This window comes from Psittacula echo, assembly GCF_963264785.1.
Source record: "Psittacula echo genome assembly, chromosome: 2".
Taxonomy (NCBI): Eukaryota; Metazoa; Chordata; class Aves; order Psittaciformes; family Psittacidae; genus Psittacula; species Psittacula echo.
In genome coordinates, this window is record NC_137737.1 from 144544209 (window position 1) to 144571774 (window position 27566).

At 36.5% G+C, this 27566-nt stretch overlaps 1 protein-coding gene across 3 annotated transcripts in view; it reads right to left on the reverse strand.

Moving 5' to 3' along the window:
• Window positions 1-27566, reverse strand: part of CSMD3 (CUB and Sushi multiple domains 3) — a gene marked incomplete at both ends in the record, with an annotated part of 652566 nt that overhangs the window by 302996 nt on the left and 322004 nt on the right. For all 3 annotated transcript variants that reach the window (XM_080610435.1, XM_080610434.1, XM_080610433.1), the window contains one exon: window positions 215-397. In XM_080610435.1, coding sequence (XP_080466561.1) covers window positions 215-397 — 183 coding nt within the window. The remainder of the gene's footprint in view (window positions 1-214; window positions 398-27566) is intronic.

A 27566-nucleotide genomic window follows, 5' to 3' on the forward strand; every position in this document is an offset into this window, starting at 1 on the left:
AGTTGCCAGTAAAAAAGTATTTTAGCACTTCTAGAACCTCTCTTGGTCATAATAATTAAGCAAACCCACCACTGAACAGAAGTAAATTCATCCTGTTAACAAAGTTAATTACATTGTGCTAACTCTGCACTCAATCACAAAATTGTTACATATAAGGAAAAACATCATAATTTTACATACTAAAAATAATAATAAAAAAATATTTGGTACATACAGATACAGATTGGTATGTTTGCAGACCACTGGTTGTTTTCTTGGCAAATGATAGATTTCTCTCCAATTAATTCAAATCCAAACTGACACTCAAACCTTAAAACATCACGGTTAGAAAATCCATCCCCTTCTCTGATACCATACAATGGTGTTCCAGGATCCCCACAGCTTTCCTTTTCAATTTCTGTTGAAATAAATAAGGAATTTATTTCTAGAAGAATAAAAGAAACTCCCTGTGGGTATATGCTAACATCTAGAATATAACTATACATTATTATAAGCAAATGAAAATCATCTACATAACAACAGTTGCTGAAATGTACTACTGAGTTTGATTCTATACTCCAGGTCCTTAAGGATGAAATTACATGTAAGGATTTTAGAAAAATCAGAACTCTTTGTTTTAATAGACTACTTAAGATCAAAAGGATATAAGGAAAAGTATTACTATTTTATTTTATCTTGCAAAATTTTAGGCAATAATAACATTAAGTAAAATATCACATATAGTACATGTGCATCTAAAACCAGCAACAGAGACCAGCATCTCATTGTGTAAACACTGTAAATGTTCCAACGCAGCTTAAATTGATGAACCAATGACATGGCAAAAAGGGAGTAAAGACACAAAGGGAATTGCACAAAACTAAAAGGAGATTATAGATAAATCTGTAAGTATATACACACATTTATATACATACACAATGCACATAGATGTAAAAATAACTTCTCCCGAGTAACATGTTACCTCAGTAGTCTTAACTGCAAGGTATCTGAATAAGTCTTTTCTACTTCTACAATTTTTACAGCTATGATATTATCTCAAATTACATATTGTCTTGAACTTTCACTGGTAGTTACAAGCACAGAAGGATCTTCTGTAAAGCACTGCTACCTATATGCATTTCACAAGCTCATAAGGCAATTTGAGCTGAAATCATAGGCCCTTAAAGATCATACAGTTCTAACCCTCCAGTTACCTCTAACCAGTTCCAGTTCTTGACTGGCTGCATGGGAACATTTCTTTATTTAGTCTGAGCTTCTCATGTTCTAACTTACGCCCATTGTCCCCACCAACCTCTCATCATGTAAAAAGCCTGCTTCTTTCTTCTTAACCTCCTCATAGCTACTCAAAGGCCAATATTAGACCTTACTTCTACAGGCTGAAATAGGCCACTTCCCTCAGGCTCTCCTCAAAGAGCAAGTGCTCCAGTCCCTGATCGCTTTGGTGGCCCTCCACTGAACTTGTTAATCTATGTATCAAAACTGGATGGGCTTATTCTAGATAGAGTCTCATGAGGGTCAAGTAAAGAAGAATAATCACTTCCATCAATCTGTGCTCCTGTTAATCTAGCCTAGGATGCCTTTGACCTTCTCAGCTTGTTGGCCACTAGGATAACAAGGCCTTTTCTGAAGACCCACTTCCCAGATTTTTCTGTGTGCAGTATTCATTTCCAGGTTCAGGATGTGGCACTTGATCCTGTTGAATTTCATAGAGCTTTTGTAGGCCAAGTCCTCTGGGCTGTTTAAGTCCCTCTGGATAGCAGCACTGTTCTTGAAGAGATTCAACTGTTTCTCCCAATTTGATGTTATCTTTATACCTGATGAGAGGGCATTTCATAGACTCTTCACAGTCAATGACAAAACGGGATATCCCAGAGCAGAAATGTGTGGTACTCTTCTTGCTCCTGGCTTCCAGTACAGTATGATCCATGAACCATTACCCTCTATACTATCATCTAACCTGGTTTTGTTTGCATGTTTGATTTTTATTTGCTTATTGTGTTTGTCTGGTTTGTGGGTGGTTTTGTTGTCTGGTTGGTTTTGTTTTAGGTTGGTTTGAGGGGGGTTTTGGGGGTCTTTTTTGTTTTTCTTTATTGTTTGTTTGTGGGGTTTTCATTCTTTTTTTTTTTTTTTTTCATCCAATCAGTTATATCTCACAGTATTCTTGCATTATGTTCACATATCCACCTCTGGATGAGCAGAATGAAAAGCCTTAATAAAGCCAAGGTAGGTAACATCCACTATTCTCCCCTTGTCCAGCTTTATTATAAAAGAGCAATCAACTTGATCAGTTGTGATTTACCCTTGATTAATTCATGCTACCTATTTACAATCACTTTCTTCATGTGCCAGGAAATGGGTTCCAAGAAGACTTGATCTGTGATTTCCCCAAATATTAAAATAAAGGTCAGCCTGCAGTTTCACAACTCAAGCTTTTGGCTTTTGTTGAAGATCTTACAACTGTTTTCCAGTCTTTGGAGAACATTCCTAAGCTCGACAAATTATCAAAGAAGAGAGAACGTTGCCTTTCAGGGAGATTCACCAGTTCTCTCAGCACCCTTGGATACAGTCTGTTATGTGTTAGAAACTTGTAAAGAAAATGTTGTGCTGAGGATATGAAACTTGCTTAGGAATGCATTCATCTACAATTACAGGAAACGCAGTACACAGGTGATGGAAATTCAGTGCAAAATATATTTTTCCTTGTCTATTCAAGCTATCACAAACCTCTTTCATGAGAAATTCTAAGTATAAAAACCACAGCAAACTTAAAATTAATTTATCACATTTTATAATAATAGCAACAAATATCGCTGTACCATACTTTGAAAATTTCTCTTTAAAGGTCTTGCTGCCATTTTGTTATGCTTCCATATTCTGTTGTTTGACTATGAGAAAAAAACCAAGCAAACAGCACCTGTTTTGATTTTAACTCAAATATTTTTTCTAGGATCATATTGTCAGCAGCAAACATATCATTTCTCTAAGCTTTCAGCTATTAATGCTCTGAACACAATTGAAATGTGACAAAAAGTAAATAAAAACATTCCATTTAAACAAGGAAATGAAAAAGAGTTAAAGATTATTTTAGAAAAGACTTTGCAGTGATTTGAAAGCCTTTACTATTCTGTTTAACTAAAGAAAAATCAAAACCAACAAAATGAAAACAGCTAATAAAAAGCAAAACAAATATCAGCATTTCTTGTTGCTTTATTTGTATTTATTTAATCAGTTCTAGGAAAAGAAGAATATAAATAATAATTTTCATAAAGCTAAAATCCATGTTCAAACTCTCCTCAGAAGACAGACCTCCAATAACAGTTAAAGCTGTCCTGAACAACATGATATCCCAAAGAAGACACAAACTCACTCCTACTATATTCAATGTTGATAAGGCAGTTAGTGGCAAACCTACAAAATTTCTGGTTTTAACTGATGAAGACATACAAAGTTTTCCTAGGCTGTCCTGGTAGATTAATCCTGGTTGATTTTCCCTGGAAAAAGGGAAATATAACCCCCATTTTAAAGAAGGGGAAAATGGATGACCCGGGGAACCACAGACCAGTCAGTCTCACTTCTGTGCCTGGCAAAATCTTGGAGCAGATTCTCCTGGAAGGCATGCTAAGGCACATGAAAAACAAGGAGGTGGTTGGTGACAGCCAGCATGGCTTCAGTAAGGGGAAATCCTGCCTGACCAATTTGGTGGCCTTCTATGATGGGGCTACGGAACTGATGGACAGGGGTAGAGCAGTTGACATCATCTACCTGGACTTGTGCAAAGCGTTCGACACTGTCCACAGGCCATCCTTGTCTCTAAATTGGACAGACATCAATTTGATGGACGTCCATTGAGTGTGCCCTCAGCAAGTTTGCCGATGACATCAAGCTGTGTGGTTCAGTTGATACGCCGGAGGGAAGGAATGCCATCCAGAGGAACCTCGACACGCTTGTAAGGTGGGCTGATGCCAACCTTATGAAGTTCAACCATGCCAAGTGCAAGGTCCTACACCTGGGTCGGAGCAATCCCAGGCACAGCTACAGGTTGGGCAGAGAACAGATTCAAAGCAGCCCTGCAGAGAAGGACTTGGGGGTGTTGGTAGATGAGAAAATGAACATGAGCCGGCAGTGTGCGCTCGCAGCCCAGAATGCCAACGGTATCCTGGGCTGCATCAAAGGAGCGTGACCAGCAGGTCGAAGAAGGTGATCCTGCCCCTCTACTCTGCTCTCGTCAGACCTCACTTGGAGTATTGTGCGCATTTCTGGTGCCCTCAACGTAAAAAGGACATGGAATTGTTGGAACAAGTCCAGAGGAGGGCCACAAGGATGATCAGGGGAGTGGAGCACCTCCCGTATGAAGACAGGCTGAGAAAGTTGGGGCTGTTCAGCCTGGAGAAGAGAAGGCTGCATGGAGACCTCATCGCAGCCTTCCAGTATCTGAACGGGGGCTATAGCAATGCTGGGGAGGGACTATTCATCAGGGACTGTAGTGACAGGACAAGGGGTAACGAGTTCAAACTTGAACAGGGGAAGTTTATATTGGGTATAAGGAAGAAATTCTTTACTGTTAGGGTGGAGAGGCACTGGAATGGGTTGCCCAGGGAGGTTGTGAATGCTCCATCCCTGGCGGTGTTCAAGGCCAGGCTGGATGAGGCCTTGGGTGACATGGTTTAGCGTGGGGTGTCCCTGCCCATGGCAGGGGGGTTGGAACTAGATGATCTCAAGGTCCTTTCCAACCCCAACTATTCTATGATTAATAATATTCTCAGTGCCAAAGTCACCTCACATTTCATTTGGGAAAACAAATGTATACTTGACAGTGTTGGTTGAGAAAAAAATCAACATGAGCTGGCAGTGTGCACTCACAGCCCAGAAAGACAGTTGAATGCTGGGCTGACTCAAAAGGAGCGTGACCAGCAGATTGAGGGAGGTGATTCTCCCCCTCTACTCTTCTCTGGTGAGACCCCACCTGGAGCACTGCATTCAGCTCAGGGGCTGACATAATTAGACATAATTAGAACATGGACCTCTTGGAGTGAGGCCAGAGGAGGCCATGAAGAAGATCAGAGGGCTGGAGCACTATGACAATAGGCTGTGAGAGTTGGGCTTGCTCAGCCTGGACAAGAGAAGGCTCCAAGGAGACCTTAGAGCATCTTCCAGTACCTAAAGGGGGACTGTAAGAAAACTGGAGAGAGACTTTTTCCAAGAGCATGTAGTGATAGGACAAGGAGTAATGGTTTTAAACTGAAAGAGAGTAGATGTAGATTAGATAGTAGGAATATGTTCTTTACTATGAGGATGGTGAGACACTGGAACATGTTGCCCAGAGAAGCTGTGGCTGCCTCACCTCTGGCAGTGTTCAAGGCCAGGTTGGGTGGGGCTTTGAGCAACCCGGCCTAGTGGAAGGTTCCTCTGCCCATGGCAGGGGTTTGGAACTAGATGACCTTGAAGGTCCATTCCAACTATTCTATGATTCTACAACTAGTATGAGTCTATCAAGAAATGAGACTCTGTCAGGCTCTGAGTCTAACTTCTTAGGAGTTGTTGAAATAAGATGTTATTTGAATGACTGTCTAAAATCAAATAAGCCATCCCTAAACCCCATTCATATTCATTTACATTTTTATTAAATCTTTCCTTTATTTCTTTAATCTTTACTGCACGCCTTGCTTACAACATTTTTATACTCTTTATAAAATTGATGTTAGCATCAGTTAATTTCTGAATTTGAAACAGAATACTTTTGTTATTACTTAGTTATCCTTAGAAGCAGAAATTATAGTTACTTTTTTTGGATTGCAGTGCAAATAGTGTTTAGATTTGGGTTTTTTTGCAGAACGTCAACAAATTTCCTTTGAAACAGACAGGAGAAAAGAAGTACTGCTTACTGGGCTTTTTTTCAGACAATCACATTTTTAATAACGCAATTTTTTGGAGAGACCATTATTTCATCTTGTTTAAAGTCACTAAGGGGAAAAAATATATTCATATTCACATATTCACATTTTACTGTTATCTCTACCGCTCTTATTTCCGCTTCCCTGAATTACATTTTAGTTTCAAAAACTCCTAAGAAGTTAGGTTCAGAGCCTGGCAAAGTTTCATTTCTTGGTAAACTCACTAGTCATAGAATCATACAATAGTTAGAATGGACCTTCAAGATCATCTAGTTCCAATCCTCTGCCATGGGCACGGGCACCTACCACTAGACCAGGTTGCTCAAAGCCCCCTCCAACATGGCCTTGAACACTTCCAGGAATGAGGCAGCCACAGCTTCTCTGGGAAACCTCTTCTTGTGTCTTACCACCCTCACAGTAAAGAATTTCTTCCTAACATCTGATCTAAATCTACCCTCTTTCACTTACTGAACTCCTAAGATTCACTTCTTAACTAAGGTACTCAAGCTTATCAAAGCGCACAATATTTGTAATTTAAGATGACATCCCCTTGCTTTAGGGTGTGATGAAGCCTCAGGCTTCCTCCACCCGCTTCAGTGCCTATCTGACATTATAGCATGGTCTTCATCTAATAATTCTTGAGAAACGAAATATAATTTACTCTTTAGGAACTTTCTATTACAAGGAAACAGTTCTACATAGAGCAAACATACTATTTGTAAATTTCGCTTCATAATTCAGGTACAGTTCATTTATTTTGCAGTGCCATTTTGAAATAAACTATTTTGCTCATCAGGAAAAATTAGATCTAGGTTGTAACTTCACCTACTTTCACATCTACACCTACAGTTCCTCATTGTAAATAATTCATTTATGAAAATAGAAATTATTTACCATTGTTTAAGATTACCAGAAGAAACAGCTCAACTATTAATGCAATAATTCAAAGTAAAAAAATAACATAAAATTGGAAACTTCAGTATGAATTGCCAAATAGTAAAGAGAAATAAAAGGTATTATGAGCTACCCTCCTGGAACATAGCTTGAATTCCCACCAACAAAGCTGCAAGTTAGGGTCCACTGCTTTAACATCTTAGCTGGACTAAAAATGTGACTAATAATAATACATTCATTCATATAGTGCATATGTGTAACAAAGCTTCATTTCACAGCAGAAGTTGTTGCAGAGTATATTTCAGTGGAAACTATTTCTACAGGATATTGTATATTATAATCATTTGGAAAAAAAATATTATACATAATACAAGGATGCTGGGGAGGGACTATTCATCAGGGACTGTAGTGACAGGACAAGGGGTAACGGGTTCAAACTTAAACAGGGGAAGTTTAGATTGGATCTAAGGAAGAAATTCTTTACTGAGAGGGTGGTGAGGCACTGGAATGGGTTGCCCAGGGAGGTTGTGAATGCTCCATCCTTGGTGGTGTTCAAGGCCAGGTTGGATGAGGCCTTGGGTGACATGGTTTAGTGTGGGGTGTCCCTGCCCATGGCAGGGGGGTTGGAACCAGATGATCTTAAGGTCCTTTCCAACCCTAACTATTCTATGATTCTATGATTCTATAATGACTGCCTTTGAAAAGTCAAAAGTAATCTTATTGCTTAAGCACGTTTTTGTATTTTATACTTTGGTTACATTCTATTTTTACATTTTAACTTATGTTCTCTTTTATGGTTTATTCTGCTTTTTGAGATTTACAGTTCATCTTAGCTACAATAACAGATGCTTACGATGGATATTTCTTTTCCTATGGTCACTACCACTGACTCACAAATCTGTGATATAAAAGCAAGTATTGTTATTTGTGCCTAAGGAAAAAAAAAACATTGATGCTTTCGGAACTAGATGATTTTAAGGTCCTTTCCAACCCTAACTATTCTATGATTCTATGATTATTTCTGCAGATAGCCCTTTCTTTCTTTGTAGTCTTATTAAAAAAAAAAAACACACAACAAAAAAAAATCCCCAAAACCAGGAGAAGCACTTCTCAGCATACACACAGTTTGTTAAATGTGTCAGTTATGAATCAGGAAAGATCTCTTGGAGTCTGAGGCTTTTGAAAACAAAAATCCATTGTTTTCAGAAATCATTTTACATAGAAGGATATTACAGCAAAAGGAGTTGTGATTTCTGGTAATGTTAGAGATCTAACTTTTTTTAACAGGCTAACTCCTGTTGAGACTGTTTAGGATACTCATTATTTTGGAAACGTGGTATGTCAAATTGATAAATTTCTCGTCTCAGTTCACTGAACAGATCTTATATCTGCCAACATATTTTCTAAGGAAAATCTAGAAAATGTATCAAATTGAGGGGAAAAAAAAAAAAAAAGAAAAACAGACGGAAAATTAAGGTAACAATTTAATTTTATTTTAAATTATCCTTTTGTTATTTTTGTGTATCTCACTGAAAGGTTCTGTAGATTTCCAATCAGTGATGTACTGAAGAAAGAGCCCAAAGCTGCAGTAGCCAGTATAGGGACAGCAAGATAGGAATGTTCTTTTTCTCTTACCCTCTGTCTCTGTGAAGGACAGGCACATTCAGGAGGTGAATAAATGTGCCTTGGGGAAAAGAAATGGTCACTTACTACACAAATGCATTTTGACATGAAATTACACTGAAGAATTACACTAAAGTTAGTGCTTGAAGGGGTAACTTGTCTATCTTTTCCCTCCTGTAACTCAAGGGAAAATGAAAGATAAGAATGTGATTCTTATAAGGGAAAACAATTTTGAAAGAAAAGAGATCACTGGTGCACAGCGGAAAAATACGGTACTGAAGATTTGCTATCACTTCAGCAGAGGCTCACAATCTATAGTACTTCAAGGAAATACCAGGCAAAGACCAGTTATTCTATAACAGTATTTTAGAATAATGCTTTTTTTTTTTTTTTTTTTCCCCATTGATCATATCAATGGAAACATGAGATGAAATTTGTTTAGTCGTTAGTAAAACTGCACTTGAATTCATTACATGTTATTTGTTGCAACAAAGCATACTGGTCTAACTAGACACTAGTTTGTGAAAAGAAGCAGAGTTTCATGTTATTAAAATAAAAAACAAAACAAAAAAATATACCTGGCTGTTTGATATTTGAATTTGTTATGTCAAAAGTTACAAATATTCGCCATCATACATTGACACAATGACAGCTTGCAAGATAATGGGGAAAAAGTCTATATAATCCCACTCTGAAACACAAAGGTATGTGCAATTTATATATACATTACTGAATACATATTACATATCTCATTTAGTTGTCAAATTGCCATGCCAGTGTTTCCGCTGCAGGACTTGCATATTCAAAGAGCTAGGAAAAGATACCATTATGTACTTGTACAATTTTTGCTCTCATAGTACAAGGAACCAGCAATAGTATAATCATCTGTACTGGATTTGCATGACAAGGTTTCGTTAGCAGGGCGGCTACTAGAGTGACTTTTGCAAACTGCTAGAAGCTTCCCCCATGTCTGATAGAGATGGGGAAGAGTGTGAAGAGTCCTCCCCCTAAAGAGGAAGGAGCAGCAGAGACAACATGTGGTGAACTCACCACAACCCCTATTCCTCATTCCCCAGTGTTGCAGGCGGGGAGGAGTTAGAGAAAATCAGGAGTGAAGTTGGGCCTGGGAAGAAGGGAGGGGTGGGGGGAAGGTGTTCTAAGATTTGGTTTTATTCCTTGTTACCTCATTTTGATTTGATTAGTAATAAATTAATTTTCCCCCAGTTGAGTTTGTTTTTCTCTTTACAGTAGTTGGTGAGTGATCTCTCCCTGTCCTTATCTCAACCCATGAGCCTTTTGTTATATTTTCTCTCCCCAGTCAGTTGAGAAGGAGAGTGACAGAGTGGCTTTGGTGAGTACCTGACATCCATTCAGAGTAAACCCACCACATCTTGGACATAAGAACTAAAATCATAAGAGAAAAAGCACTCAAAAAGCAGCAAGCAAGAAAATAAAAATTAATGACTTATGAATCAAGACCATATCTTCATATCAATTAGGATGATAAATAATACAAGCAATTGTTAAATTATGCTATTTGTCTTCACAGTATATATAATCAAGAAAAGGAATCTTAAAGACACATAACAGACAAACAGTTATGGACTAATTTCAGCAAGATCTTAGGCTACCCTTACCAACTTACATGGGAAAAGATTGGAGGTTTGGTCATATTTACATGTAACAAGGTTTACATATAGCTATGATTGCTAAACAAAACAGAAAGTAATTTGCATCACGTAACAGATGATACCTTCTCCTAAATATTATCATCTTTATATGTATCTTCAAATAAAGGAAGTAGTTTATCTATTAACTGTTAAAGCATGAGTATTTACATAAAATTGGATGGAAGTTTATTTTCAAAATATCCAGAGCCCAGTGTCATGTGATTTTTCAGTCATATTTTAAAGGTTATCAATACCCTTACTTCATTCTATCAGATTTTTATCTACAGATTCCATATCTTGGGAATTACTAATGTATAAAGGAATTTCCACCTTAACCATGATTCAAAACAACTAGCGTGATTTGTTTAGCCTCAATTCTGATCACAATAGGTTTTGTACGTGTTTTGATTTGTTTGGTTTTGCTGGCTTATTTTCCTAAAAGAAAGACTTGCTCTTACTTGTGGTGTGCCTATTTTTCTAGCAAATAGTAAGTCTGAGAATAGGGAATGACTCTTTTAAACACAAACAGGTTGTAATGTCTGTATCAAAAACGTGAGAAGGTGCACTCCACAGGATCTACACTTGTGCCTGACTGCCCCAAGCGAGAGAACAATCACAGTGCATAGCAGCAACTTCTTTGTGCTCCTGGGTTCCCTTACAGAAGAAACAGGTATGCAAAGGCAGGAAGGGAGAGGAGAAGGATATAGAATCAGTTTTGTCTCTGTATGAATTCACAAGATGTTCATTGTATAATGTGTTATACAGAACATCCATCCAATGGTATAGAGTCAGTCAGTGAAATAGTGAAATTTGGAGGGGTGGGGGGAGGAGGGGAGAATAAATCTATAAAAGAATCACAGGGTACTTCTCATTTCCTGATCATGTAAATTGATCAGCCAGAATGTGGGCATTTCACAAAGAAAAAAGCATAATTAATTGAGGGAGAGTAATGGGGTTAAGGTCACTTTTGGGAAAGTCAGATGAAGTTCCTCTGAGGATGCAGTGGGAAAACAGTGGCAGCCACCATTGTATTTTACGTATATCACAAATGCTCAACGTTTCTAGTATAATGAAAAACTAGTTGCATGACAATAGATTTTTCAGAGGGACAGCAGTTATAGCTGCATGATTTTTATTTTATATATTACCTAACATTTTTTACTATAAGCAGAAAACATTTCATAATTACAATCTATTATGCATTGTAGGTACTTATGAACTTTACGGATAGATATACTTTCTTCTTTTACTATTCCGTGTCATTTTCTGTCTTTTAAAGCTCAGTTATTTACTAGTCAACCAGCAATAGGCTGCATTACCTAATGAATGAGCCCTGTGAGACCTTATATAATAACTGCATCTCCAATAAAGTAAGTTACTCTCTTCATTTGGTTTAGAAAATTAACTCTTCTGTAGAAGTCTATCCACACACAGTTTAATAGCACCATGGGACTTTTCATTCACATAAATGTACACAAAACTGGGGTTCAAATACATATATTTTTGGAAGGGAAAAAAAAATCATTGTACAGACTAACTGCAATACCACAGCATTGGTTCAAAAAATAATGTTTTCATTTATTTTTGCTCAAATACTCTCACCTGTAAGTTGTACATTTCTTGTCTTTATGGAATTGCTTTTAGAATTTAATTCAGGACAGTACTATTTCCACAACCCTTTAAAACACATATTAAAATTTACAGGCACCAGTCTATAGTATAATTTAAAAATTCTGGTAGAACAGTACTATTTGCTAAGTTTTAAATGTTTTTTCTATAACATTCAACTAGGTATTACCTTTACCTTGCTGGCATCTCCCATCATTCACTTTGGTTAAAAGCTATTTAGAATGTCCAGAAGCCTACCAAGTTAAACAGCTGGGGCATTAAGTCTAATTTCAGCCAAAAGCATAAATAGAAATATCTAAATTCTAAGATAAAGACAGAATTAAAAATAGTCTGTATACTGAGGTTTATCAGCATGCTTAGCAGTATTCAGAACCCACAGAAAAACAGTTTACCCTGTAAAAAATGTTGAGTCCTATTTTACCAGAGCAGGTAAGAATGCTTTTGTCTTTGAGTATATGCTTTGGGGCTGAAGTTAATTTTAAGTACCACTCATAATAAAAATACTGTCTGATTTGATGCCTGAACTAATGAGAAAATACAGTTTAAAACACAGAAAGCTCCCAAGATAACTCATATCTACTTTATTTGTTACCTTTAACAACATGGTCTGTCAAACATATTTTAGCTGATCAACTCTTACTATTTTCAAATTCTTTGTATAAAATGAAATCTTCTTTAAAGCTTAAAAAAAAAAAAAAAAGTAATTAAGAAATCATTAGTAGCTCCAGAAGAATATTCATTTAGTAGTATATTTGGTTGCATAAAAAAAAACTTAGCTGTAAAGCATTCTGTAATTTATTTAAACATACAAGTTAATGCAAAATTTTATCTCTTATTTGGATTACTGCTTTTGTCTATGAATTTTACAGATCATGAAGTTTTCCAAATTTTAACAAAAATAGTAAGAATGTGGATTCAATTCAACAAATATTCAAGATATTTCACTCTGTCTCATGTTCAAAGCCACTGCTGTTGGATGAACTTATTCATTTACCTTAGGGGATCATAGATTCCTATAGAGTACTGCCATCTCCTTTTTCATCGTTTCTTTGTTTTCCTTGCATTACTCATTTTGTGCCATTCCTCATGTATTTGATCAGATAGTGGCAAACTCCACTGACAATACACTATGAGCAGTATAAAAAAAATATGTATAAAATTTTCACCAAACTGGTGATAAAACTACGGTAGCATAACATGAATGAAAAAGTGTATCTGTTTCATTCCTTGGTTCTAATTGGCTTTTATTTAAAAACCCAGTCATAAATAAATATAACGAAGGTAATGCACTGGGGTATGGGGCAGGGAGGAGGAGAAAATTACGATTGTATGTCAACTCCATATGCAAATCCCCAAATATAGGCAAGTCATTTAAGAGATATCTCCAACTTACTTTGTACAGGGAGCAATAAAAGTACTTTAGAGAATGTAAGATATACAATACTCAAAGGCAATTAAAAGGACTGTTAATAGCCTTGAAGGCCAGAGACTACATAAAAAGTTTATCAGAGGCTCAGATCTGACTAGCTGGAAAATTTATATCACAATTGCCAAAGAGGTGAGCAAACCATAAAAATACAGCAAGAAATTCTATATAACTACAGGGCAGCTGGAACATATCAACACAGACTTTTCAACATACAAAGTTTCTAAAGAAGATCATAAAGAACATTTTTTTAGACTTAGTACTTGAATCCTCTGAAGTCAATGACGAAACTATCATTAAGGTGGTAAGTTTTGAATTTCGTTTTTTGATTTTATGTTACATACTGTTAATAGCATAATGGACATTACAGAAAGTAGTCATTCAAGTAAAAAAATAAAAGAAAGAAAGACGTAACCATTATAATATGTAGTTTATAAGCATTAAAATGAACACAGTATAAAGCATACATAAAAAGCTGTATTGTAATTTCTTTCCGTGCTACACTAAGGCATAAAAGGGGCTCCCTGCATTGTCCAAAAGCTAGTTTCCATACTCAACTTTTTATTCAGTACTTTAATTTCTGTCAAACTTGACCTTAAATACATTCTTCACTTTGACTTAAGAATAATTTAACATTAAATCAGAATTTTTCTGGATTCTGGGTTTGATGCTAATAACACTTTCATCCATTTTAGGTAATTGCACTGAATAAATAAAACATTTACCACTCCTTTATTGGTATGTGTTCAGTCACCAACATTTTAGCTTTTGGTGGTTTGTTGTTTGGGTTCCCTAATCTAAATATGAGTACGTATCTTTTAATTCAACTATTATTTTGCCCTGGGAGTATTACAGTGAATGAAGGAGAGCAAAGTAGCTAGAAGCCAGTAACCATGTACCAGTACTAGAGTACTGGTGCATATCAAAGAAATCAGATAAATGGGTAGTCCCATTTTTCCTCTTCTAAATCTCTCCTGCTTCTAGTAGTTACTACATTTCTGTGGAAATACTGCTAAATCCCAGTACCTTGTTAATTTCAGATTTGCTTGCAAAAAACAGCTGGCATTTTATCATTTGATGAAATTTCACTTAAACTTTTCAAAATCAGCAACAATGTTTGTCTTCCATCTATGCTGTGCTCAAGAGATTTCTGTTTAATGCATAAATTTATTCTCCTAAAACCAATCAGTATGGCCTTCCTCCTTCAGCCTTATTGCAGTAATACTTGAGTTGTTTCAGTATAATTTTGATGTGAAGAGAAGATGCATGTCAGAGGAGGCATGTTTTATCCTCCCATTATGTTCTTCTGAAGCTGCAGTATATATATAAACCTTTATATTCCTGTTTGCCTACTCAACCCTTTTTGCTCCTCAGCCACTAGAGCTTTGAATCAGCCACAGCTTTCATTTAAGGCTGATTTCCCTCTGTCAAGAATCTAGAGAATGTGCTGAAAGTCATGTTACTTTTGCTCTAATTAAAACACTTCACCTTGGAGGAATGGCATTTGGGCATAGTTGACTAATTCCTGGCAGCTTCTTCTGAATGTACTTGACTTTAGAAGGACTAAAGACGAATCAATGCATAATCTGAAGAAAGTTTCATGCAACTATCAACACTTTTATATCAAAGATTGAAACACATTTTCACTTTCTGGACTGCTACACCACATAGTTACACCTCAAAAAATAGAGTAGCTTTGCTAAAGAGAGAAAACATCTACCAATTTTAGCAGCTCTCCCTTAATTTAACTTTTAGCAACAGATCACTTAGCTGTTAGCTTTCTTTATAGAACTGTAGAAACTAGGCACTAGGAAGAAAGAATAAACGGAAAAATAATACCAAGGAATCTTATCTAAGTCTGTGATCCTTTACGTGGACAGTTACAATGACAACACACAGTATAGCCCTTAGACTGCCAGTTACTGCTTGGCCTGTCAAAAGGAAATAACCATGTGAATGGGTAGTCAACATATGCAGAAAGGTCTGAAATAGCTTTTAAGGTAGCATTAAGCCTAAAATACATTTATTAGCAGCTACATAAATTCTATAATTTCTGTGTGTGAATCCTCCTTAGTTTAGTGGATAGGGTTTTTTTCTCATTTTTAAAAAAGAATGGTTTTCTTCCAAAGGCTAAATAATATGATTTCCATTAGAAAAATGCAAGCATGCTGTTAATAATTATAAAGAGATTGAAGGCTGTAATTCATTCAATATTTACAAAATATTCTGAGTTTTGATAAAAATATCCAATATATTATTTTACTAATATAAGCAGCAGTCGGAAATTCATGACCCTGCTAATTTGACTAAGTCATTTCACTCTTATCTTTAGAAAATCTTTTAGAAAATAGAATTTTCAATACATTCAATAGAATAGCTTCAATTCCATCTGTCAATATGCTTTTGAAGATCATATAGATTGAAATTAACTATTTCAGAAGATTTCTGCTGGCACTATGGAAGTCAAGCAGACTTGTACATACACTGTTGACTCTTCTATTCTGAATAGTGCTGTCCTTTTTCTTCTTATGTGGTAAAAATATGCAGATAGAAGTCCAAACCCAAAACTATTGAAGCTATCATCCAGAATTTATCTCTTGACACATCCAGTTTATCTGTTGACAACTGTGAATTTATTTGCAGCTAGTACAACATGTGTAGAACCTTTTAAATCTGTTGAGGTTACTCCTACTGACAATATCAAGGCAGATAACGATTTCAACCTGCACCAGATCTGCAACTCTTCTATAATGGCAACCAATAAATCTTTCCCTGTAATGCTGTGAATGATTTCATGATGGTTATCTGCATCATACTCTGAATACATTGTCCTGGGTTCAGCAGCAGCAGTCAGTTTTTCTCCTTCTTAGTAGCTGGTGCAGCGCTGTGGTTTTGACTTTCGGCCTGGGAATAATACTGATAAAGCCGATGTTTTCAGTTGCTGGTCAGAATGTTTACCCTGACCAAGGACTTTGTGAGTCTCATGCTCTGCCAGGGAGGAGGAGAAGCCGGAAGGAAGCAGGCACAGGACACCTGACCCAAACTAGCCAAAGAGGTATTCCATACCACAGCACGTCATGCCCGGGGATGTAACTGGGAGCTGCCCGGAAGGGCACGTCCTCTTTTCTGTTGGGCTCTTTTTCCGGCGAGCGGTATCGTATTCTTTTCCCTTGTTATTTCTCTTATCATTATTATTATTGGTGGCAGCAGTAGTGATTTGTGTTATACCTGAGTTACTGGACTGTTTTTATCTCAATCCGTGGGAGTTACATTCTTTCGATTCTCCTCCCCATCCCTCTGGGGAGTGGGGGGGGAAGTAGACTGCATGGTTCTAATTTACGGCCTGGGCTTAAACCACGACAACATGTATGACTATACTGCATGGTTCTAATTTACGGCCTGGGCTTAAACCACGACAACATGTATGACTATACAACACCACCAAGGTTTTAATTATTTTTTTATTTTTTTAATTAATTTTAAAGTATCTTTATTTTTATTAAACTTAACAATTCTGCTGAGCTAAAAACCTAGTCAGAATGTAATACTCTTAGTTCTAGTTTGCTCTCGCTGAAGGCCACGGAACAGAGTAAAATAGAAAGTCTGTAGACAGTTACCAATTCCTATTAAAAAAACCCCAACCAAACAAACACATCTGATCTGTGCATTGATCCACCCACACAGGAGTAGTAACATGAATGGTAAAACTAAACACCTACACAGCACTGAAAAAAAAGGAGATATGGGAAATGATGAAACATTCTGAACTAGTCAACAGGAATTAGACAACATCAATTATGCAGCAGGAGACTACCAATTATCATTTATTGTAATATTTGTTCCTTGATATCAACTTTCATTTTTGCTGTGTCTTTCTATTGTCCGATGACAATATAGGGATGCTGGGGAGGGACTATTCATCAGGGACTGTAGTGGCAGGACAAGGAGCAATGGGTTAAAACTTAAACAGGGGAAGTTTAGATTGGCTATAAGGAAGAAATTCTTTACTGAGAGGGTGGTGAAGCACTGGAATGGGTTGCTCAGGGAAGTTATGAATGCTCCATCCCTGGCGGTGTTCAAGGCCAGGTTGGACAGAGCCTTGGGTGACACAGTTTAGTGGGAAGTGTCCCTGCCCATGGCAGGGGGTTTGGGACTAGATGATCTTAAGGTCCTTTCCAACCCTAACTATTCTATGATTCTATGACTCTATGACATTTTCTCAGAGAGTAATCATACTACTGCAATATACCTGTCCATACCATCAAAATTCTCATGTCTGTAACTTGTTACTCTGTGTTATGATAAATGGTATTATATGGTTCATTAATATTACTACACATGTCAAAATTATTCATCCCATATTCTTTATATTGGGTTTAACTCATGTACCTCACTTATCTAAGGGGTAGAGTTCTTATGTTTCACTGCTGTTTCAAAGAGCCCTCTCTACTTCTACACAGAGCTTTAGCTTCAGATGTCTTCAGACCATCTAAATAGCTTGCTCTCTTGCTCAGGGTTCCGGTCTCATGATTCCTCATCTTGCTCCATTCTACTTTGGTCAGTTACTGTCTTTGGCACAAGGCAGTCATATCATTCCAAGAGGAAACTAGAACAGACTAAAATGAAAACCAACACCACCCCCCCAAAAAAAAGCAACCCCCAAACTCCAGAACAAATACCAACCTCAATCAAAAACAAAAAATACAATTCCAGATTCATTGTAATAGGACAGAAACTTCATTTATTTATTCTGAGACTAATAAGAATTTCATGTAAAAATGTTCAGTATAAGTACTGAAGAAAAGCAGATGTAGCTTGATAAAGTATGACATAGCTTTCCATCTAAGACTAAGTATGCCTACTTTTTGCAGCTTGTAGAGAGATAGAATAAGTCTCAAATACCACAGCTACATACTTCCTGTAAATGGCTCTGCTACCTCAGAAAACCATCTTAGACTACCTGAATACATTCTGAATATTCTGAAACAGAAGGTACATTAAAATAACAATGCCATTCTTCCCATGCTTTTCCTTCAAGCGTCCCTGCTCACCATGAGAACTTGGGCCCCATTATTTGCTCTCAAATCTGCTATTTCTAAAAAATCCTATCTGCTATTTCTAAAAAATCCTATCATGCTTAGGAGAAATTATTACGTTGTTTTCACCTGATGGTTTTATCCTCTTTTCTTTGTGTTTATTGTTCACTCCTTTGTAGACAAAGAAAGCTTTACCACACTTTTATTTTTTTTTTTTGGATTTTGCTAGCTTTCTCCTTTTCCAGCTGTGACCTGCCCATCTCTCAGCTGTGCAAAAAACCCAGACTGGCAATCTGTTAACCTCTGAAAGAGTTTGAAGTACATCTTGGGGTACTACAATTCTGTATTATTCATCTGGAGCATTCTAAATTAAGTGGGTTTTGATCTCATGGATAACAAAGGAACTATGGGGTTATTCCAGCTAGTCTTAGTTCAATGCAAAAGAAATAATGGATTCAGCTGGATCTGGACATTGAAAATACCACCAACTTACAACTCTTCTGATCTTACAATAACCTGATTTAGTCAGAGCTTGTCATTCTATCCCATTTTTCAAAGGTGCGATAAGCAGGTGAAACTACTTCCTCCCAAAATTACAAAAGTATAGCAGTTTTAAAAGGAGGGGAGAAAAGAGAAGACAGAAGACAAATAGCATATGCTTAAGTACTGGTTTTATGGGTGAACTTAGTTTTATTTATGTCAGTTACTCTAGTTCAAGAAGTTGGACTATGTCTACAAATCAGCTTGAGATGTCAATTTTTGAGATACTGCCAACACAGAAGAGAAAATAAGATGAGTAAAGTGTCAGCTGAACTATCTGAAGAGAAGAGCATGCTGCTGCAGTTAAAAATGTGATGAGAAGAATCCAAGAAATTAAAGTTTGTGATGTGTTATATGTGCTAGCCTCATTAGATGATGATTACAATTAATGCATATGCCCCAAGAGAACAAAAAACCCACAATTTTAAAATCTGGACATTTCTTATTTGAGTTTTATTTCTGGAATGTTTTGGTTGAGATCCTGGTACCTGATAAGTAAAAAGTGTGAGCAACCTGAAATATCAGGAAAGTAAATGAGAGATGTAATGCATTAGCTCCACAACCACATAAATCGCAGTTGGGCTACAAGCCCGAGTTGTGCATCATGAAAAGGTCCCAACAATAGTTTTGCCACTGAGTCATTAATAGGTTCTGATTTATCCAATTTTTTCCACATTTAACACAAGGACGATAATGATTTTTTTTTTATCTTGAAGTGGAAAAAAAGGCATTACAATCTTTGTTGTGGTTAGAAAATAAGTTCATAAATATGCTAAAACCAAGATAAAATCATTGTGTATTTATTGCAGGCTTTAAAGAGTGTGCAGTAAATATGGTAAAGGCCAACACTTGAAGAATTATGAGGTTAAAAATAATAAACAGCTGCTACATTTCCCAGGCACCATTCATCCAAAGTAATGAATAAGATATGGAGCCTACGGGAAATACTCAGTGACTGTGTAATTAAAGACCATATGATAATGAAGGTGTGCAGAGGCTGCTTTATGCTTTCACAGATAACATTGACTCTGACGCTTCCTAATTTTTAAAAAATTGACTTTGCAAAAAGACTGTCCTCCAAAACCTTCCACCACAAAGTTCTTGAATTCAATCCACTCCGTAATTAGCTTAAGTAAAAGGAAAAAACACATGTTATTTAGATAAATGTTTCACCTCCATCACACCATGTTTCATTAGTAGGTATTGAAAACTAAATGTTTCAGCATTGCCTGAACCATAGATCTAATGTTAAACAGCTTCTGGAGAAATCCTATTTTCAGCAGAGTGCAAAAGGACCACTGGGACCCGTGTAAATGCTCCTCTCAAATGCCATCCACCCATGTGCCAAAATACAAGTCTTGGGAGACTAAAAAGGTTTCTGATTCATGCTTTCCTTTTTAAATAAACAGCTCTGTCATTTAAACTGTTACTCAGTATATGAATTATCTCTTCAGTAAAATGAAGAGGTCAGTTCAAATATCTCAAAGCTATAATTATGGACTTATCAAGAATTTAAAATATTAATTAAATTTGAGCTAAATTTTCTAGACAAAATTATTAAAAAATAAGGTATTTATTTTAGAATCATCTAAATTTTAACAGAATGAGCACACAGCCAATCCCATTTACATTTAAATGTAGATGTTTTCACTATGACAGTTAATGAAGAAATTGTCTTGCTTTGAAAACGTTATTCAATTAGGGATGTGTATGCTTATGTTAGCATAACATAAATTAGTTATGTAATAAGAACTGAAAGGGAATGACATTCAGTTAAAATCTATCTTTTGGGGTTTTATTATGGTCCAGACTTTAGCTGATATTTTTATCAAAACTAAGTATTAAAGATTTTAAAGATCTGAGACAATGCTAAGAAGTTATCAGGTAAGTTCCACTTAGAATTCATAGTCAGAATTTTATTATGTGGGCAGGCTATTTAGCAATTGAGACATTACTCCTTTTATAGGTTTATGGGGAAAAAAGTAGATATCAAAACTACTGCCAGAATATATATTGCAATTTCAGCTTGTGCTGTTGAGATTTTTTAACTGAATGTGATATTTATTGATGTGCATGATGTGATATTTGCAGTTTCTTCAATCGTGTATAAGAATTTTTTTGACAATAGACTACAATCTCCCTTCATGATGTACCTTTTGAATGTAGCCTGATTAAAAATAAAGTAATTGTTGCTTTTCAGTGATAGGCAGAATAGAATTAAATTACTCATTCTATTCAAAGCACCCTAATTTTGATAAAAAGGCAGACAGGCAAGACTATTACCATCCTTAATACCAATCAAAGAGCCACCACATTCTTTAATTTTTCTCTTGTTTTCATGGAAGCCAATAGATTAATTGATATCTTTTTAAGAAGGACATTTGAGGTACTTCAGAAATTATGAAGTCTGGAAATCTTCGTTTTCTAGAAGAACTGCATATTCATGGATCACGCATTTTTCAAAACAAAAACTAAATCAAAATCATATGCCTCATTTCTGAAAGAGGTGATACCATATAACAGAAAAATCAGTTGGAACTAGAACAATTATCATTAAAAAAAAAAAAACAAACAAACCCAAGACATAATTAGCTCTACATCATTCCTGCAATTTCAAGGTCAGACTGTTAACATTTACCACACTCATGGCGAACAAAATAAAAGAAGAGAAATGCCTCAGTGACAAAGTAGGGAAAAGCATATAAAAAATGAATTCCAACAAATAAGGGTTCTTCATAGAATCATAGAATCATAGAATATTTAGGGTTGGAAGGACCTTAAGATCATCTAGTTCCAACCCCCCTGCCATGGGGAGGGACACCCCACACTAAACCATGTCACCCAAGGCCTCATCCAACCTGGCCTTGAACACCGCCAGGGATGGAGCATTCACCACTTCCTTGGGCAACCCATTCCAGTGCCTCACCACCCTCTCAGTAAAGAATTTCTTCCTTATATCCAATCTAAACTTCCCCTGTTTAAGTTTGAACCCATTACCCCTTGTCCTGTCACTACAGTCCCTGATGAAGAGTACCTCCTCAGCATTGCTATAGCCCCCGTTCAGATACTGGAAGGCTGCGATGAGGTCTCCATGCAGCCTTCTCTTCTCCAGGCTAAACAGCCCCAACTTTCTCAGCCTATCTTTATACGGGAGGTGCTCCAGTCCCCTGATCATCCTCGTGGCCCTCCTCTGGACTTGTTCCAACAGTTCCATGTCCTTTTTATGTTGAGGACACCAGAACTGCACACAATACTCCAAGTGAGGTCTTCTGAGAGCAGAGTAGAGAGGCAGGATCACCTCCTTCAACCTGCTGGTCATGCTCCTTTGGATGCAGCCCAGGATACGGTTGGCTTTGTTCAATTTTTCATCGACCAACACCCCCAAGTCCTTCTCCACAGAGCTGCTCTGAATCTCTTCTCTGCCCAACCTGTAGCTGTGCCTGGGATTGCTCCGACCCAGGTGTAGGACCTTGCACTTGGCATGGTTAAACTTCATCAGGTTGGCATCAGCCCACCTCACAAGCGTGTTGAGGTCCCTCTGGATGGCATCCCTTCCCTCCGGCGTATCAACCGAACCACACAGTTTGGTGTCATTGGCAAACTTGCTGAGGGCGCACTCAATCCCACTGTCCATGGCACCGACAAAGATGTTGAACAAGACCGGTCCCAACACCGATCCCTGAGGGACACCACTCGTTACCGGTCTCCACCTGGGCATCGAGCCATTGACCACAACTCTTTGTGTGCGGCCATCCAGCCAGTTCTTTATCCACAAAGTGGACGTCCATCAAATTGATGTCGCTCCAATTTAGAGACAAGGATGTCATGTGGGACAGTGTCAAACGCTTTGCACAAGCCCAGGTAGATGACGTCAACTGCTATGCCCCTGTCCATCAGTTCCGTAGTCCCATCATAGAAGGCCACCAAATTGGTCAGGCAGGATTTCCCCTTACTGAAGCCATGCTGGCTGTCACCAACCACCTCCTTGTTTTTCATGTGCCTTAGCATGCCTTCCAGGAGAATCTGCTCCAAGATTTTGCCAGGCACAGAGGTGAGACTGACTGGTCTGTGGTTCCCCAGGTCATCCATTTTCCAGTTCTTTAAAATGGGGGTTCTATTTCCCTTTTTCCAGTTGTCAGGAACTTCACCTGACTGCCATTTCATCTTCCAAACAAAACTACAATCCTCATGACCACCAAGAAAGATATTTATATTCAGGTAAGTTACACTCCCTTGCATTCATTGGAACTCTTTCAAATCCATTTACAGTTTCTAATGGATGCAAACACATGCACAGCAACAGCCTAAACCAAAATAACAGATTTAAAACCAGCCAGAAAATATGCAAGTGCTAAATATGAGTACTGCACTTATGTTATGCTTTATAATATTCTATTATAATGAGTTTTATTTAGTGACAGCTCCCTACAGTTTCTAGGTTCACACGTTAAACTGAGATTCCTAATTCTCACTGAATTTAATTCACTGATTGAAGAGGCTGAATGTAAATTATACTCACTATGGGTTAAGCAACTAAGAATATACCATGTATATGTTCACTGTCATCTAAAGGAAGCCTGAAAATGAACTAAAGGCATATAAAATATAAGAATTATGGAAGGAAAGACATAGTATTATCATAAGCTGGTCCCCAATGTCACAAATTTTGCTGAGACACAATTCCACTCCCTACATGAAGACAAGAAAAAAGAAACATACCTAACAAGATTTGTATTTTAATGAAGTTGGGACAAAAAAAAAGTCCTTTTTTCAAAGTAACCACTGTAGATGATAGAGAGGACTCAAAGGTGGGAATCTTTGACTTCAACAGCTAGAAACTGTTTTGTCTATCTGAAAATTGGTAAGTACTAGAGTAAAGTAAAAGTCAGATAAATTCTTACAGATGCCGATTACTGAAAAAACATTCAATACACCTTGCTGACAAAAATATATTCCTACACACTTATTTAAATCTATAAATACGAGTGTTAAATGAAAACTCCTGGTGAGATGGTTTGTATTGGGGTCACTGGAAATAAGAGGGTTAGAGTCACTGAGGAAACTTATAGAATGATGATTCTTTTGATCAGGTTAGCTGTGGCTTGCTAACAACAGACAAAAGGAATTAGCTAGCTTTGTGCTGGCTTTCCATAGACTTCCTGCACACAGTTTCACACTAACAGAATGCAATTCTTTGCACCTTTTCAGCTTTTTTAGCCTTATTAGAATAATATTTTAAGTGTAAATATTTACTCCAGAACTTACCTAATAGAATGTTGTGCTTTATCACACATATCTATCAAAACAGATTTCAGATAAATGAACAGAGGCCATGCGCAGGAAGAAGATCCTGTCTTGGCATAGGAGGTAATAAATAGGCACCATTTAAAGAGCAGAGAGAACAAAATTCTGAAAAATTTAGAAAACATCACAAATTTAGTGATTTAATTATGATTCACATGTCCAAATGGGTGCCCTAAATATAACATCATTAAGTGCAAAAGCCACTTAAAAGAAATAAAAAGCTGGTAGAAACCATGGTAAAAAAAAACCTCCAGGCAGCAATTAGCTGAGCAGTAAGACCATGTAAAAGCCTATTAATTTTATAACCCTTAATATCTTGTTGAAGAGATCAAAACTAGCAAATGTCCAATCTCTACTGTACATCTTAATGGGATTATTTCCAACCTACAATAGCATTTTAGATAAGAGGGAAAAAAAAATAAAGAAAAAAAGGAATATACTTATATAAACAAAAATCCAAACCAACACAAAACAAAACTAAAACCCCACAGTTTTAAACAGTCTTAAAAACAAGGCACTGGAGAGTGGGGAAAGAAAAGCAAGCAATTTGAAAAAGACACTGGCAATCTCTTTTAAACTACCTACTGGGTTATTATGAGCATATCACCAATAGGTGTGGAGTCAAAATTGTTGAAAGTGAATAAAATTTGACCCACCATCTGTTTTTCTCAAAACCAGACAATTAGCAATTTAACATTTTAACACTAGATGAAGTGATTTAGTTTCAACAAAGTTGTAGAAAAGGTGCCTTGAAGCTTTTGGATTATTCTTATTTCTTGGTGGTTGTATTTTAGAAGGTTGGTTTGTTGGTGGTTTTTTTGGTTTTGGGGTTTTTTTAGACAAAACTGTGCCCAGCGCTCAAATTCTTCCATGTGCAACTTTTTAAATGCAGAGCTAAAGTAGGATACAAGGCACTATGTCACTATGCCAAGTGTTATTCATTACACTGTGTCCATCTTTCATTTTATGAAGCCTGAGGCTGGACTGTCAGATTTTAGGTGCCCTTTAAGTTGATATAAAAAGTTAACAGTAGAGATGGATATGTTAACAGAATACATAATAATTCCCTACAGTCTAAGTATAAGACATTTTCCCAGTTTTAGCTACAGTAACACAAAGTACATTTTCAGGATTATTTTTTATTTCATTTCTCTGTTTCTTCCTATATATTTACATAGTAAAGCATATGGGGATTTGGAGTGTGGGAGAAAAATAAGCAAACTGAAGTGAAAATAATATTAGCACAGGAAGGTTTAACAGACAGCAGTTGCAATACAGTACCTTTAGACATCAATAGCTCAATTGCTTTTATCACTGTATATGAAGGTATTTTAGAACTTAAATATGATCTACAGATATAATGTAGAAAGTAACCATAACACTTATATACAGATCTTTTCATATTTTTTATAATTAAGCTTATTATAAGATTTATTATTGCAGCTACATGTATAACCTACAGCTATTACGTTCATATCTGTTTTAAGTAACTGCAAGATAACTGTCTAAAAAACATAAATAGTGGTAGGCAATAAATAATAAATTGGTGATAGCCACTAGGACTTAGCAACAATGTAAACTATGCACTCCATTTTTGCCACTAACAATGAATGCCATCACTTTCCACTTTTCCCCTCAATTCAGCCAAAGTTTTAATTGGCCAATGGGTTCTGCTGAAGTGCAAGTTACTCATATCACTTTTTTTGGCTAAGTCTGGCACAGCACTCATCATCCTAGTTTCTTCAGATCACCTCTCTGAAATGCCTCCTCAGGGAGGAAGGATTTTAAACCCCACTTTTTGGAACTGAAGAAGATTTTAGGGATCCGGTGTTCAAAATCTCAAAGTTCCTACAGTTCAGTTTGTATCCCTGACTTTTTCTGAGAATTGAATTTGGTCTTAAATAATGTCACCAATAGATCTTAGTAATTTCCACTATTATTAAATGCCTGCTAAAGTTCATCTTTCTAGTGTTTGACTTGTGAACTAATATGTTTAATGTCATCAATTAATTCCATCAGGTTAACATCTGTATTTGCTCAGTAATTTCTATTAATACTCAGAGAAAGTTGTCATAATCTCTCTTTGATTATAATTTAATAAAGTTACTGGTTATGGTTCCTACTTAGTAAATTTCATTTTCTTCTCAAATTGGTCTCTGTAACAATCCAAACAGTTCAAGTGAAAATACTTGACTAACAAAAGCAATAATCAAGATTACTTAGTTTGCAGGCTCACATCTCTGTATTTTTGCAAGTCATTTAAAATGCAGACTAAATTGATATCCTACCCTGTGATTTCACAAGAAGATATTTTTCCAATTTTTGTTAGTCGTTAAACAAACAAAACAAAAAAAACTACTATCAAATGGCTCTCCAGTTCCACTTAAAAAGAAAAAAAAACAAGCAACCTATAATTTGCAGAAATTAAAACAATTCCCTTAATTGCCTTTCTGTCACATTGAAGTTCCTTGAAACAATTCAGAATTCCCAAGACAGAGTAATCTCAAATGCTCTAAATCCGAGGAGTCTACTATAAATAGATAAGAATAGTTTCTCCAGACACTGTTTAGCTGAGAAGTCAGCTGTGGCCTTCTTTCATTAGCTGTCTCCATCACCTCTCAATCAGCATTAGTAAATCATTCACCACAGAATCAGCAAATTCATACAGTTGTACCTTTATGATGCAGTTGTACGTTCATGTACATGTATGTTCATGTTCCAGTTACTGGCTCCCAAGCACTCATTCTATCTACACTCTAGGCAAAATGATATGTTGTTCAATCTGGCAAATAAGTGAAGTGATACATTTAATTGAAAATGTATTCAGCTGGAATGTCTCTTTTCTTCTTTCTTTTTTTTTTTTTTTTTTTTTTTTAATAGTGAAGGTGTTCCAACCTGAGGGAATCTAGTTTCTTATTCCAAGGCAAGTGAAAAAATTCAGTACTGTAGATTTTACAAAGCACAAAGGAAAAGGTATTTTCCTGGCATTTCTCAGTGTATCAAGACTAAATCACAGAAAATCATCTCCAAGGGATGCTGGATTGATATAAAATGTTTTATTGCCAGTCATACGAAGTTAGAATCCAAAGAGATTTAAAATAATTTACAGGGGAACAAAGTAAACAAAAGAATAAATGTGAAAATTACCAGCTAAAAAAATTTTTTTCCTGCTTAAAAAAAGAAAATCCATCTTAAAACCCCCTACATTTGTTTCCCAGATTATTTTCAGAATGATATAATTTATAAATGTTGACAATTCTATAGAAACATTTGATATTTTGTGAAACTTTGAGACAAAGTAAAAGAAGGAATTTTTCACAGAAAGCATAGGGCAAGAGTTATTTACTCTCACATTATTTCCACACACACACACACATTTAAAAACAATAAAGATGTGTCTTAATCATTCAAGCTGGAAAGGGCCTCTAGAAACTATCTGGCCCAATCTCCCTTCTCAAACAGGTTGGCCAGAACCATGTGCAGCCAAGTTTTGAGTGATCTTCAAGGATAGGTATTCTGCAACCTCTCTGGGCAACCTGTTCCAGTGTTTGAC